At 37.3% G+C, this 16,965-nt stretch overlaps 1 protein-coding gene across 2 annotated transcripts in view; it reads right to left on the bottom strand.

The window, feature by feature from the left end:
- TRRAP (transformation/transcription domain associated protein) overlaps positions 1-16,965 on the bottom strand; it is a 101,021-nt gene that overhangs the window by 23,265 nt on the left and 60,791 nt on the right. The window contains exons 58-63 of one of the 2 annotated variants that reach the window (XM_065684396.1): positions 12,658-12,849; positions 7,398-7,626; positions 6,885-7,150; positions 6,002-6,102; positions 3,069-3,270; positions 1,403-1,567 (exon numbers count right to left, since the gene is read on the bottom strand). In XM_065684396.1, the coding sequence (XP_065540468.1) occupies positions 1,403-1,567; positions 3,069-3,270; positions 6,002-6,102; positions 6,885-7,150; positions 7,398-7,626; positions 12,658-12,849 (1,155 nt within the window). The remainder of the gene's footprint in view (positions 1-1,402; positions 1,568-3,068; positions 3,271-6,001; positions 6,103-6,884; positions 7,151-7,397; positions 7,627-12,657; positions 12,850-16,965) is intronic. The other variant, XM_065684397.1, reaches the window with a different exon arrangement.

Here is a 16,965-nt window from a genome sequence, read left to right as displayed (position 1 = left end):
AAGTTTCTTCTGTCTGCTTCAGAAGACAGCTGAGCACAGTGTTGGTGTCCGACAATAGAAAACATATGCATCAGAGATTTTGCCCTAGCTACTGTGCTTTCTTAAACTGTTTGGGTGCATGGTCCTTTCAAAGTTTCATTTTCATTTAATGTACGGAAAGGAAACATATGTATACAGATGCACAAATAAGTTTAGATTTGTGTATCAATCCACATGGAAGCACACATGGACATGTTCTCTCTCTACAAAAATTGACATTCTTGGAGCTTTGAATGAACAAAGATAAGGGATAGCGTAAAAGAAGTTGGCTATCACAGATTCATAGAATACCCTGAGTTGGAAGACACCCACATGGATCATCAAGTCCGTATCTCAAAAATCAACAACACTACTACTATGAGAAGTTCAGCACAACAGTTGTCCTTCGCCAGTTTTCAAGAAACACAGGAGCAGTGCACACAGAAGTGGCCTGGGGTATTGTAAGAGCTTCCTATGTTCACCTGTACAGTAATGAACAAACATCAAAATGCTTCCAGGTTGTGCACAAACTAAAACAGAGCTGAAGTTAGACCATGAACAGTTAACATCCCTGAAAACACGATGTTTGAACCCTGTTCACAGTAAGCAATAACAAAACACCATCTAAAAGCACACCAACAGAAAGATGTCACTTCTTCTTCCTTAGCCTACAGACACGCTTAAACTAGCTTTACGCTGAGATACTGGTCTATGTTCTACTCTTAAGATTCTGCCTCAGAGCAGACAGCAACAGGCAGTAAAATCTTGAAATCCCAAAGCAAGATTAATCAAAACTCGTATCTGTCAGTTCAAAGGTACGCACCCAGGAAGTCAGTTTCTTCATCTAACTCCCTAAACCTTATCCTTATTTGTCTAATCATTTGTCATGCTAAACTTAAGTGAAAATTTACAAAGCCCTTTACAAAGGTAATGATTTCAGAGGGTGGCAGACAAAGCCTTGTTTTCTTAAAGTCAACTCTAGTAAAAACCAAAGCACTAATGAAATAGTTTGCCGTTTAGTCACTAAAAGCTAACAATTCTTTATCACTACTCCAACATTACAAGCACTTAACTACATATTTCTAAATGTGTTCTATAATGTTCATCACAAGGCAGCAGTAAACACGATTCCAGAGGGAAAGCTATAATGCCTCATGCACATATGGCATAAAATTTAACTGGATTTAATTTCATTAAGTAACACTTTGTAATTTAAAATATTCTATTTACAGACAGAAATTACTATTTTTTCGCTCATCAACAGTCGCAAACAATCGCATTTTTAAGGCCTGGTATTTTCTTATTTTGCTTTGAAAAATATGTGCATTTCATCTTGAAAACAAGTATTACAGACAACAGAAAAATTCATTATTATCTTTTGTACCTGACTAATGAGGTTCAGAAGGAGCTTGCCCTCTGAGCCAACCAGGCATGTCAGCAGCTGTGGAATCCAGGCCAACCACTGAATGGGTGGGACGCCGATACAGTACTTGTCTACTGCATCTGCTAAGGTGTTCTTATCATCATCAAAACTCAGCAGCCAAAGAACCTACAAGAGAATTTCAAGAGGACATCTCAGCACTTAAAAATCAAGACACAGCAATCATTACGTTGCACAAAACCCCACAGATATTTTATTAATAGTATTTTTTTCTCTTGGAAATAATATTTAAAGGATGTAATTTTTACATCCATTATCCCTAAATGTAAGCGTACTACTTGCTATGAAACAAGACAGAAAATAACAAAAGAGCATGACTGCATTCCACAGATTGTTCGGGTTTTGCTTTGCCGGTGGGTAGAAAATGAGGCATGTTTATAGAACCTAAAATATGCTATTCAAATAAATTAGCTTAAATGCAAGAACACGAGCATTTCTTTGGGTGTTTTTAATTATTTTAATGTCCACCCCAAGAATACTTTTTCTACAGTTTAATTTAAATGAAAATATATTAAGCAGTGACTAAAAATCACTAACAGTTATGCAACCAGAAAGGAGAAAATAAACTTCAGAGTGGTACTGAGCCCACCTTTAATCTAAAAAGAAAAATATTTTCTGCATTTGTTTCCTTTTCAAAACAGATGGTCTTCCACAGTCTGTTACCATTTCTTACATTTTCTTCATGAGACAGATTAAATATCCCCAAACGGAGCTTTGTTTTGGCTGAAATTTTGTTGAATTACGAGACAGAAAAGGCTTATTTGGAATAACTTTCAATACTGAGGTAAAAGTTAATATGAATTATCCATAGTAACGATGAACAGAAATAAAACTATGGTACTTTTTAAAGGACCAAAGGATGCCTTTCTGCAAGTAAGAACAAGAATGATCAGCGAGTTGGAGCACCTCCTGTATGAAGACAGGCTCAGAAAGCTGGGGCTGTTCAGCCTGGAGAAGAGAAGGCTGCATGGAGACCTCATAGGAGCCTTCCAGTACCTGAAGGGGGCCTATAGGGATGCTGGGGAGGGACTCTTCGTCAGGGACTGTAGTGACAGGACAAGGGGTAATGGGTTAAAACTTAAACATGGGGAAGTTTAGATTGGATATAAGGAAGAAGTTCTTTACTGTGAGGGTGGTGAGGCACTGGAATGGGTTGCCCAAGGAAGCTGTGAATGATCCATCCCTGGCAGTGTTCAAGGCCAGGTTGGACAGACAGGTTGGGTGCCACAGTTTAGTGTGAGGTCCCTGACCATGGCAGGGGGGTTGGAACTAGATGATCTTGAGGTCCTTTCCAACCCTACCTATTCCATGATTCTAAAAGTATTTCACCACATGATATAGTACAAATGCTGGATGCAATTTGTCCCCTTTCTCCCACAAAACATTCCATACCTAAATAAAACCCCAGATACCCCAATGAAGTAGAAAAACCCAAGATAAGTTACATGCAGTGACCCAAGAGCAACCATATGCAGATTTTCTGCCTAAATTAAAGCCTTCCACCAGTAACTAGTACTTCTCTAATTGCACAAATCTGGGCAGTCAACATTATCCCAGCCTTTTCTGAAGTGGTGCAGTTCCAATTCTTTTTTCAGCATCTAGATCTTACCTTTGCTAAGTACTTTCTTGATTTGCTCTCGTTCTGATGACGACAGGCATGCAGGTAGCAAGTAATAGCAGAGACACCCAGGTGAAGCTGACGTTCTTTCACAAAGATATTCTCCAGGTAATCACCCCACATTGCCCATGCTTTCACAAGCACATCATGCATTTGCACAGCTGCAGAAAAAGCTTTGTTTGCTTCTTCAGACCTGCATCGTGACAAGAAAGAGTATTAGTTTTATACTAACAAGATGTTACTAAATTATGTAAGACTCAGGTTTCTGCTAAGGTACTCAGTTACCTTCTTAATGATATTTTTACATATTTTTACAAGTTCTCTAGTAAGGCCCCTTATGACTTTTTTGTCTTAGCTTTTCTTAAAGTTCAGCACCTATAAAAGTAAATGCTTCATAACAGAAACGCTTCATAAGTATTTAAGATCTCTAGATACTCCCTGAGAAAACCTAAAAAACTTCAGTGCATTACAACTGCAACCCAAGCAATGATACTGTGAGAAAGAAGAACGAATGGTAACACAAGAAGAGCAGCAGCAAATGTATAAAAAAAAAAAATGCTTCTCTGCTGAGCAAACAAGGAGTAGGAAAAAGCAAGACTGAGAGATGTTACATTACCCATCGTTTCACCTTAATTAACCATTCTCCCACCAAAGCCATAAAAGGATTTACAATCAATATGATCTGGAAAAAGTCAGTTCCACATCCCCATGCCTTTAGGATTTTATTTTTCAACATGAAAAGTGAAGAAATATGAAGGTTAATCACATGGTTCTTGGTAACAAAAAGATTATTTGTTTGATGCTTCTGAAGTCTTCTCCAGGTTTCCTCAAGTGTTCCTAGTCCAAGATCTGGCACAATTCATCCCAATATATATACAGCCCTTAAATCCATGTAACTTTTCAGGCATAACACTAAAGGATGAGTACACTACCACACACATTACTGAAATGAAGAACCTTTTAAAGCATTCCAAGATCCATTATTACTAGAAAGTGCTTCATTTCTGCCTTACAGAATGAGCATTGAAATAAACCGTACAAAAGTAATATAATGCTTATCTGACTTATTTTTTAGAAATTAACTGGAATACATTTTTTATATGAAAATATTAGCTTGGAGGATTATAGTGATAAATGAAAAAGACGACCTATTGAGGCAAAACCATAAAAAGGAAAGTAACTTTGTCAAAGTTTCTATTATTTTCTATGTTATATAAATGTTACTGGCTTCCAGAGGCTTTCTGTACCCTAGATCAAGGTTCTGAAGTGAACTACCACATCAGCAGCCTGATAGATGACTTTGTATCACTACCTCCCCTTTACAAAAAGGGGACTTTTCAGTCGGTTTTCTTTTCTCCTTCTCTACAATTCATCATTCTTGACACCTGAGCTGACTTTTTAAAAATGGTATCTATCACCTTGCTCAGCAAATGGACAGCGCAGGGAGATGCAAGAGCAAAGGTGACCTTTAACTTCCACTTCAGTTGACACACAGGTAATCAGTTGTCACGCATTCTCAGCTTCAGTGTTGCCATTGGTCCTAACTGTAACCTTCCTAAATTCCTGACCTCAGCCGCGGTGCTAAAAATGCCTGTATGCTTTTGGATAAGGTTAAGAAACTGCTAGTACATCAGAACCATGTTTTGAACAGAAACCTCTATCCATTCTACCCTGAAAGAACAAATAGAGACAGTTTAAATGCCTTTTACTTTATCTGCATGTATTAAAAAAATTTAAAAGATGAGGAGGCGGGTCACACTTTCTTCTCTTTCACCTCAAATGGAACTAAGCATGCTTATGGCCATAAGAAAAGCCTACTACACTTTCCATCAAAGTGCATTCTGCCTATTTAAAATTCTCTCTTGTAGCCACAGAAGATATTCATAATTTCCTGACTTGAAATACTGTGGGAGGTTGCAGTGTACAGCTTAAAACCTGACGGATTTCATTCTTTAAGTGTCCACAATTGTAGTGGCAAAGGAATTATTCCACCCATACATAACATGTAGCACTATTGCCATTATATACCATGCATACTAAAAGCTATTGAAATCTGAAAGGTTTTTTTGGCATCATCGAACAAAATTTGATTGCTGAAATATCTGTTTACTGAATTAAAGAGAGATGTTCTTCAAAGAATAAAATGCCTGACAGCACAAAGCAAAAATATTACAGAAGTAGATGTGTGAAAGCAAGGCCTGCACCTCGGTGTTTAATTGCTGCAATGCAAGATGTCTCCAAAGCACACCACATTAGTCTTTTCAATTCAATTATCTGAAATGAGTGTGGCATTGCCATATTACATCGCACACCAGACTTGTCTAAACACTTCAAATTATGCCACCACACCAGCTGCAGCTATTGAAGGGATATATACAATGACAATGAAACAGAAGTGACAGAAACAAAGAGGTAGGCTAATTTTGTTTAAGTAGCTGCAAGCTTATAGACTGATTTTTTTTCCTTGGTTTTATATATCATATTTACATTAAAAACATAATTAAAGCAACCTCCTTTGTCAACTACACTAAGACATCAGTTAGACATCAGTTTGCTAAGTACTCACATAATCAGAGAGGGAAAGTATTTAAAACATGCATCTTATGCTGCGAAGCTTTGGACAAGCCTGTTCTCCCTGCCTCTTCCCTTCTCACCCCTTGAAATAGAAAACTTTCAAAAAAGAACTAGTGAAATGTTTGCTTTAACTAGTTCTTGCCTACGATACTTCGAAATATGAGCAGCCATTGCATCTTCAAGCTGCAATGAACTCTCACCTAAACTTTTACTTTCTTATACAGTTGTGACAAATTTTCACGCTGGTATAAACATATGGAACAAGTTTCTTGCTCAAATATTGTGTTGAAATACTTCAGCTGCATTTTTCTCTGATGTGTGCTAGTGCCTCTTCCAGCCAACACACTTACTTGTTAATCTGTGCCAAGAACATTCCCTTCAATGCATAAAACTCAGCAGTCATCTCCTTGGTGAAGTACTTCAGATTGGTGGATTCAATAACTTCGAGACCCTGTTAAATATATAAGCCTTAGTGAAAAAAGCCTTCTAAAATGGGAGGTTTTATTAGGATGAAAGTGCCATAAAACAAGAGGAAAACATTCTCTTGAAATTTAAATAGCATGAGTTTCTAGTATTTAATTTTCATTTTAAAAAATCTGGACTGGCAACAATTTTAAGTTTTCACTGGCCTATACGAAACTATTAGATGCTACAGACAACATTCATGAGGTGATGGATTATATTTTCCATCTTGTTCTTTTTTTATGTTATATTATTATACATATTATGCTATACTACATTATTCTTGTAAGGTCCCAGCTTGCTGACCTTGTAATCATGTCAGTGGGATTTGGCTACAGTCACATTTTTTCCTTTCCTTTTAACACATTCCATTTCACTTCAGGTTGCCAGCCTCCATCGCTCATAAGTCAGACACTCAAAACTGACTTAGAGCTCCAGTTAGTCTTGCAATAGTGCAGTTTCTTCCTACTGCAAATAACATATTTTTCAAAGACTTTTCCATTTAAATATCTTGTAAGATTTCAAAAAACATATTCCCACTTTTATGCAGCTAATTTTTAATATAGTCACAGTATTCTGTTTAAAGAGGATAATGACTAGTTTTGACTAACAGTATTACTTAACAGTATAACACTCCATACATGGGTTTAACACAGCCAATGAAGTTCAGACCCTGTTCTGTATACAGGCAGTTTATTTAGATCTATGTATCTGATGGCCCTTGTAATCCTCCAAGTCCCAACAACAACTTCAGAGACAGAGCTACCATACCTGCATACATTCATTTTTGCCCATGACTCCAGCCAGCTGAAGGTAACATTTAACTTGCTGGCGAATCTTCTGAAAGCAGTCCACAATGGGCACAGTTGGAATGGTATGAATGCGACTCAGTATATCCAGAGCTACATTGACCAGCCCTTGTTTTCGAGCTATCTTTCCATACTGGATAATTGCCGATGCAGAAGCGTGAACTCCCAACATAGCGTTATTGGAACTAGGATCATGCTGAGAGCTGTTTTCATATGCAGTTACAATGGCTAGAAAAAAAGCATGAGATGTCTATCATTATAAATTAAATTATATATACAGCAATATCTTACACAGCAATACATATGAAATTATACAGCAATACATATGAAATTATGACTTACGGTAATGAAACACTTAAATGGAAATCAAATAAAAACAAATACTTGGAAAAAAACAACATTCCTGTATGTTTAAATAACAAATTAAAAACAGATAAAGAACTTATTTCAAGCAATGCGTTGTCTGGAAAATTACATGATGAATGCATGCTGGACCAGGCAGTTTTACCCTGGTAATGATGTTGTCTCCACATGAAAATGCTGCTCCAGTGGGATAAATCATCTGACACAATAGGTAACCTGTTCCTCCAAGTCTTTACAACAGTCTTCATATCGTGTAAACTGTTGTTCCTCCCCAGATTAGTCGGTTGCAATCCTGCATTTATTTGGGCTGCTTCCTGAAGTTCAATGATCTGTTGCGCTGCCTAGAAAACATTAAACGATATGAATATCATAGAAGATGGCAGAATGGCCAATTTCACTGTTAGAGAAAGGTCTCTATGAATGATGCCACCTTTAAATGACTAAGTAAAGATGAAATTATTTATGCTGTCTTAGTGACCTATCTATTAGCTGCTTAAATGACCTCACAACATGTGAGTTTAACTAGTCCTTGATACTACTATTAGTTGATTGTACTCAGATGAAAATTCCCTAATCCTCTATTTTGAACTGCAAATGCTTCACAAGTTATTCTTCAAAAGGTAGTGTTTTGCTTTTAAGAAAAAACAAGCCAAACCAACTAAAAACACACCAAAGGAGAGAGATGACTTGAATCTATACTTTCTCTTCATCCTTTTCCCTACATACATCTGCATAAGACAACAGGTTAGAATTTAATTCTAGCATATAGGTTTGAACTTACATCAACTCTCATCATAGAAAAGCACAAGTAAATATATATATGCAGTCTGCTAAATACAAGAATCAAGTATAAATACTGACCTTAAACAAAAACTTTTAACAGAACTTACTAGTATAAATACCCTGCTCGTGCCTTGACTTCTTGACAGAAACTTGTCTCATAGAATGAATCACAGAAGCAGGGAATGGTTTGGGTTGGAAGGGACCTTAAAGCTCATACAGTTCCAACTCCTGGCCACAGGCAGTGACACCTTCCACTAAACCAGGTTGCTTCAAGCCCTGTCCAACCTGACCTTAACACTGCCAGGAATGGGGCAGCCACAACCTCTCTGAGCAACCTGCTTCAATGCCTCACCATTTAAATCCATTCCCTCTTGTTCGGTTGCTACCAGCACTTGTCCAAAGCCCCTCTCCACATTTCTTGTCAGTCCCTTTAGGCACTTGAAGCTGCTCTAACGTCTCCCTGGAGCATTCTCTTTTCCAGACGGAACAACTCCAACTCTCTCAGCCTATTTTCATTTAACTCGAAGGTACAGAAATACTATCTATGTGTTCCTGAAGGTGTTGTTTTAAGATACTCTGCAAAGACCTTGGCTTTGAGAAGTTACCTAAGTTTAGAATGGTTTTTACTGACATCTCCTATCCTCAAATTAATAAGAGGACCAAACAGAAGATGGTAGTAGTCTCAAACCTACTAAAGGCAGGAGACATTTTATTAAAACTTCAACAACCTGAAAAGGCCCACAAACTTTAATGGAATTTAATTACCTGTACTACAATAAAACCAATAAAGTATTCTCTAAGCTACCACTTGGCAGATAACAGTTGTATTCACTGTTAATCAACCAAATAAGATAACTATGGGGGGGTGAGGGGGGAAGGGGAAAAAAGGCAGTCCAAACTGACAGACTGAAATCTCTTGAAACAAAGTAAATTACGCGAAGTATTATTTCCCTACAATCATCTCAGTATCAGCTCTCACAATAGCTTAACCTCCATCCCACACCCATTCATCACGTAAATTTAATTTTCACATAGGTATTTAATCACATACTATCTGATATTTAAAAAAAAAAAAAGTAATTACAGCAGTGCAAATTCATGGCTACATTTGTACCTCTGTCAGTCATGGACTAATTTACCATTTCTTCACGAAGCATATGTACATATTAGATTGTTTTAAAAGCTTGAGTTAACTGATACCTGAAAGCATTTAAATACTTTATTTAGCAATCCTAATCCTTTCATGATGCAGAAGCTTCCATTCTTAGGGGAGGAAAAACTTCAAATATCAGTGAAAATTTAGCAGGAAGGAAAATTTTCATCAAGAAGATTTCTAGCCCTATTGTATCAGCTCAAACAAATGAAACGTTGTACCTATTTGCTTGACAGGTTCCTCTTAATATGGAGAAAACTTCCATATTCATTCACTTTATTTGATGCATCAACTTATATTATACAAATTTGAAGGTATGGGCTGTTGCGTAAACTCTACCCACAAGTACAGTCATTTTAGTAGAGGCACCTTGGATTGTGCAGGTTTAGTTATGAATCACAGCAGGCATGACACACAGGGTGAAACTACTGAATTACAGAAGCCACTCTATCAAAGAGAACTCAGTAAGCAAGGTTCTCGGCATTTCTACAGATAAGGTTCATGCATAGTCCATGAATAAACTTATCCCCGTTAAGAGATCACATATTGTGTCCACTGGTATTTCCAGAATTTCTCCCCTGGTGATGAAAGGTTCCCTCAACAGTAATAAGTACTCATCTTCATCAGGTATATGTTTAGCAGGACACCTAAACAGGAACATAGCTTAAACAGAAAAAGAATGGCATGCTTTGTCCAGATCACATACGGAACACAATCCTACCTCAGCCCCACTTCCATGCCCTGGTTCATTTTCACACATGGTTATTTTCAACCAGTTGCTGGAAGCATCTCAATGCCAAATCCTATTTTTGAAGATGAATTTAGGTACCTACTTCCATTTAATTATACTTGGCAATTCCATCTACTCTCAAAAATTCTCTTACAGTTGCAAAATTAATTATTTACATAATTAAATCCAAGAGAAAACAAAAGGGTGTTGATATTTCACACATTTCAAAAGGAAAGAGAAGTCCATTTTTGTTATGGTATAGTATGTGCAAAAGTTGCAAAGGACACAAGTTATACACTTTGTCACCATGTAATACATGTTATTTCATCTCACATAAAAATTAAACAGCATATTCTATATTATCACAGTTGTGCCAGCTGCTTCCCCAAAATATTTCCAGAGGGAAAAAAGTGGTCTCAAGAGTTCACAAGCTCTTCCTGACAAGATGAGAAACAAGTACTTTTCCCTAATTTTCTAAGTGGATCATTTACAAGTAACACGTATGCCAAAGAGAAAGACTAAAAGCACAAGATTTAAAGACATCTTGTTTTGAAATTGAGTTATCAGTGTTGTGTGAGCAAAATAAAAGATTTCTCACAGCAAAAATAAAGATGTACTTGGTGTATGTACAGCATCATAAAACCAGTTTATGTTTAAATAAAGCTGGAAAGCAGTACATTCTTTGCCTTATAATATTTAATGATTTGAGGGCTAAAATATGGCACACTAAAATAAGCACTAAGAACCTGTTTAGCAAAGATGAAAGAAAAGTAATCTTTTATTTTTCTTATTCCAAGCACACTCTTTTAGATAAATAGAAAATAGCATACTCCCTTTTGAGAGGAAAATGCTTTTATGATTCAGAAGCCGCTAATGAGCTCTACCTTCTAGAAATGCATGACAGAGTTGAGAAAAAAAGTCAAAAAAGGGCACCAAAAATGGTAGCTTTGCCCATCCTCTGTGTACATACTGGATTATCCAACTGGAAAGTTACTCATCCTTTGTAAGTCAAGGATTCAAGCATACACAGGAGAGTTTACTTGAACATCAGTGGTGTTAAAAGTCATGAGCAATACACTGCCATAACTTCACTGGAAAGTATGAAACTCGCGTTACAAACTTCACCCCTGTTTTAAATGCTCTTGGCAAAGAATTAAGCCACTTAAGATTAGGTAACACTCCACTTTTGTCAGGGCTTTTTTATTTGTTTCTGGGGGAGGTGTTGGGGGTTTTGTTTGTTTCTGAAGTTCTTGTAACCCCAAATTCCCTAGCTGCCTCTCACTTCATTCTGGACTGGTCAGCTCACTGCCTCACTGACAGAATTCTGCCCCTACTTTAGAAGCCAGCTTCTCTCAAAACTTTATACTTGCTTTGTCCATTTTCCTCCAGAAACCACACAGACCTCTTTCAGATCACAAAGTAGGAAGGCCATAGGGCTCCATCCACTTCTGATCCAAGCAGTCCACTCCTCCACTTCAGCAAAAGGCCCCTGACAGCGGTTACCATTGACTCAAATCTTCCAGTTGACCTATTTGTACAAGTGTTCCACAGACTGGAATTAAAAATTAACCTTTTCAATCAGCACAGCTAAATTTGGACTATGTGCACCTACATGCAGACAAGGAGCATTACTGAAATGCAGCGTTCTACTCAGACCAAAGGTATTTTCTTTCCTGTAGCTGGTATCAGATTAGATGGGGGCAGCAGATATCATTCTTCCCCACCCACAACATCTTTCAGTCTGTGAAGCAATGTGGTTCACCATGGGAATTCTTTTTCCAATGTTACTACAACATTTTAATACAATGTTGAACAGAACCTGCCAAATGAGCTAGCTGTACAACTAATAGAGCTGAAGACGAATGCACAAAGCTTTGAGGTACACGTTAGTTCTATCTAATGAAATCATCTCTCCTTTTCAGCACAACTTTTATACAATTAGCTCCCTGTCCAGTGAGAAATATCATATACTTAAAGCCTAGATTCCTTCCCGCTTTCTTCCCCTGAAGCAAATCACAACGTTCAGCAATATAATGTAAAAACTGCAAAGAAAAGATAAGGCTCACACTGGCCTGAACATACAGTATTTTCCCTCAAGCTGGTAGTGCTCACCCAAAAAGTCCCTCACTAACAACAGACTTTTACAGTGTCTGGTTCTTTCACCTTAATGCTAAGGCCACAGAGATGTTCAGATCTTGCTTAGCCTGTTGAGAACACTGATCCTCAAAGAAACACCAGCAATTCTCAATACACCTTTCCCTTACTGAGCTAACTGTCCATGCCCTTATTTAAAATGTAACAGTTTGAACTGAAAAGAACACTTCGGTTATTTCAACATTTTTGCAAATAACTTAATGCAATAATACACCCACCCAACACGAACCTTGCTTCAAAACCCACTGAATCTTCAAGACCTCCAAGTACTGCAGTGCATTATGCACTAACTCACAAGAAAAACTTGAGCCACCTGCTCAATTTTTAAATAGCTACCTCTATATGCCACAAACAGAAGGGATTCAGGTAAAACCATACAAACTTGAAAAGGAAGCCAAATGAAAATGCACATTCTGCAACTTTTAACCAAAAAATACCATTACAAAAAATCAATCCATACTATACAGTGAGGTATTTTGTGCTTGTAGTTACTAAAAGATCTGAAACCTGCTACTGGAAAATAAAAGGCAATAAAAACCTTTTCATTCTTACCTGGAGAAGGGGAGTATGGACATGTGAGACTACATGAGGAAGCCTTCGCCATTCTCGAATGGCTAAACTACTCGCCATCTCCACCAGGCGCTCAATGAAGTTAAGCTGCTGCTCTTCTGGATGGCAAATTGCTAAGTAACCTCTGTACATATTCACTTTCCAGGCCATCTCTTTTGGACAACTCAACTCCACCTGTAATGAAAAGGAAAAAAGTCTAGTGAGGACCATTCGTACCCAAAAAGCCTTCTTAGAGTAAATGCTTAGTTTTATTTTTCATAAAAATTAGCTCATTTCTTAAAATATCAGACTACAATATCAAGATTTTTGGCATTAGTGGAGTTTCAGCTCTCCTAAAGTTATTGGCAAGGGCAGACGAGCAAGTAAATTGCCAATTCAGCATTAGAGCAGAAGTGCCTGAATACAACCTGCTGTTAGGGTATTTTTACCCTGACAACTGCAGTGCAGCTCGGATAGCTGAATAAGCTGAAAGCAGTCTTGCAACAGGAGCATGAAGCTCACTGCAGACCAATTCGCCCTGTATAAAGAAAAAGGTGATCCTCAGCAGATAACATACACTACCTCTGAAATGCTTCAGGGACTCCAGCACAAGTAATGTCAACTTCTCACTTAAAAGGATCCCATCCCTGTATGTCAGCACATTATCCTAACACTGTACTTCCTAACTGCCTGACATTACTAAGTTTGTGAGAATAAACAGTTGATAACTTAGTAACTAACCTCCCCATTTCTGTCAATGTGATCTCTGAGTACAGGGGCAAAATCAGGTCGATAATCTTAAAAATTATTTTAAACCATTCTCTTAAAGTCCTGGAAGAGCAGAAATACGGCAACTAAAAATAGCAAAGTACCTGAACTGTCCTGCAAGGAAACTCTGTGAGTATTTTACAGTAAACTTGTACTTGTCACTAGCTGACACAGCAGGCTTTAAATTTAGAACTTTGTCACTTTTCTTTCTTCCACTTTATATCAAACCCTTTATGGTTTGATATGCAACACACAAATCCTTCTGCATTATCTTCTTGTTGATACACTGTATGTTAACCATTACAATTGTTATTTCTGTTTTCCTCAACTGACTTTCATGCCTGAACCAGCAACAAGAAACTGCCAGGTAGCAACCTTACACTTACGCAGCGAAAATAATCTTTCTTTATTGCATTATCTACTGGATCATTAAACACAAAGGCAATGTGAGCAAATGGAAATGAGACTCTGGTCCTATCAAAGGCCACTTGCTGTTTTAATAGCTCAACTTTAATAGGTAGATTATTAGAAGTGTTTCACAAAGATTTACAAAAACTGATACTGTTTGCCATGCTTTCTGACCACTCTTGTGAATCACCCATGGAACCTGATAAAACCAGCTACATTAAAGAATATCAGTAAAATTGGAATAGTGAGTATAGCAGCATAGAATCAATTATTATTTCACAACCTAATATTTATGCAAACGTGTCCTGACACTTTGACAAGATTCTGAGTAGAGCCACAAAAGCTCCATTTATGGCTTCAGTAGCATCTTCTCCTTCGTAGTTTAGTAAATGTCTCATTACTGAAAATATCTCATTTAATACAACTGCAGCTAAAGCATATCAGCAGTTATTTGTGGTTGTCACTTCCACTCAGCTTGCAAATCTCCAAAACCAGAACCTGTCACACATGATCTATTTCATCCTGTTCGAACTGAAGGTTTACAACATACTGTACAACACAGTTTTTATTTTAGGCATTAAAGTTTTTTTCAAATAATAATATTTCTATAATTAGACACTGAAGTTGCATACTGAAACAGGATACGAAATACCAATTGCTGCAACAAAAGAAGTTAATTAAAATGTAAATATAACCTATAATTTTTGTCACATATACAGCTTGCTACTTACACATCAGGCTTCTCATGGGCTGATAAAAGATAAAAATCCATCTTTAGAAACATTCATTTAATTCAAACCATCAGTACTGCAACTATGGAACAAATCAATTTCAAATGTTGTAGTAGTTTGACACCCTTAATTTAGGTTCCATCAAAAGATGCTACCTTTAATCAATTGAGCAACTTTTATTGTTCTCATAGTTTAGCCTCTAAGGCAAAACATACTGATGCATCCACCTATTTTCCCTTCTAACAAAAGTGTTACAGCAGAATAAACATAATACATTTAGAAAACATAACAGCATGATTTTTAAGGAAGTAAGACACACACAGCTCTACATATTTATCATGCAAGACTAAGTTGTCACAATTAAGCTGTTTGGTTATTCTGTGTATGTGAACTTAGTGCTGCAAGCTACTGGAATTAAAAGATGCTCAGCATTTTTCATTATCATGTTTTCTCTTTTGCAATTTGACATGTAATACTATTAACTAGTAGGTATTGGTTCAACACTGAAACACTACTGATAAAACAATAAACCCCAATTAAGTGAGGGACTAATTTTCCTGACTCTCTCAAATACAAAACCCACCACTGCCTAAGGCTCTACTCAGAGCTTTGTTAGTAACATTCTATTTTAAATATGCAGTTCACCACCTTTTTCCAAACTCTGACATCTTTAGGAGAGTAATTCCAGTAAAGTCACACTACATAGCAACCATGCAATGAAGATCAGAAAGCTTATTTCCACTTGTGATTTAACGCAATATTCTCACAATTTGCTCTCAGATAAAAATATCTACCTACACATTTTCTGTTGCACCTTTTCAGAAAACGAGGGGGTCATTTACAGCATGTCTGCCACGCCATTTAAACTTTATTCACACAATAAAAATGTTTATGAACACTTGAAAAAAAGATCTTCGAGATTTAAATCTTTCATAGCGTTATTTTCTGCCTGTAGTGTATCACCCACCTTCAAACTGTTCTGTAACAGCCAAAACTTTACAGAGCATTCATTCATCAAGCACATGGATAGCACAGAATGCACAGTCTCACGAGTGAAACCCAGGAAAGGACAAAGGGAAGGTTAAATGTTTTAGCAGTGCATGCTGTTCAGCGAAATGAATTACAAGCAGAACACAATAATGAACTCTGTAACAAATCAGGAAGGTCAATAGCGGGGAAGTACAAACAATACGTATTATTCATTACCAGCTGAAGATGGTAACAACCTCACTTGCCATACCCAAGTTCCTTAGCTCTAAACAAAGAAGCTAAGTACTGCACTGGTTTCTAAAACAACATGTAACACACAGGGCACACCTATGCTGCTTCAGATGAAGAGTATGTCCAGAAAGGCTGAAGCATCTCAATTCTTAAAGATACTAAAAACTCTACTAGACAAGGCAACCTGATCTACTTGGGCTCTGCTCTGAATGGAGCAATGGACTACATGCCCTCCAGAAATCCCTTCCAACTCAAGCTGTTGTATGGTTCTGTAAACCTGACATTAAGCTATAAAAGCATAATCATTGAGCCATTACGCTTCTGTGAAAATCGGGGGACATCAGAAAATTCCAAACTCAAATTTTCTGATTCCTCAGAATGTCAAATAAGGAACTTACAAGAAACAATTCCTACTGGCAGTGCTATCTCAAGACCTCAGCACTCTGTCACAAGCATATACATATATTTAAGTCTGTACAATTGTTCTGATATTTACTTCTCAACAAATTGTCACAATTTGAGAGGAGATGAAAATGATTTTTAGCCTTTTTTTTCAGTGAAGACTGCAGATTTAAACAGTGTCACTTCACAAAAGCCTACTTTCTCTTATAAGTGGTCTCAGTATTTTCACTTGTAAGCTTTCTAGTATAAAGATTATACACACAAAAAATTGCTTGGGGAATGCATTTGAACATCAATCATCTAGAAGGTAAGTAAGATCTTGTGCTTACAAATTATGATTCTATTTACTTTATGGTCTACTTTTGCAGAATAGAAGTATTTATTCCCCAAAAACATTTATTCTGTAATCTTAGTGATCTAGTGGAAGGGGCCCCTGCCCATGGCAGAGAGGTTGGAACTAGGCGATCTTTAAGGTCCCTTCCAACCCAAACCATTCTATGATTCTATGGTCCTCGTTTAAGTCCAATCCCCATCTCTCTTTGTGCCAATCAACTCAAACCCTGTATCAGTCTCCCAGACACAGCCTGCAATATTCAATCCCTCTCTCCTCTCTATGAAGTTCTTTACATCTTCTCAAAGGAAAGCACTTCAACTTCTTGCTTCAGTCTATTTACCCAGTTATCCCTGCCACTCCTAGTCCAATTTCTACTTCTCCAGCCTTCTTCATCCTCACCTCATACTCTTCTCATTGATTCCCAATCTCAGGCTCATTGCCTGAGGT

Source organism: Lathamus discolor, chromosome 6 (assembly GCF_037157495.1).
Source record: "Lathamus discolor isolate bLatDis1 chromosome 6, bLatDis1.hap1, whole genome shotgun sequence".
Taxonomy (NCBI): Eukaryota; Metazoa; Chordata; class Aves; order Psittaciformes; family Psittacidae; genus Lathamus; species Lathamus discolor.
Note: the sequence above shows the minus strand (reverse complement) of the source record. Positions and strands in the feature narration are given on the sequence as shown.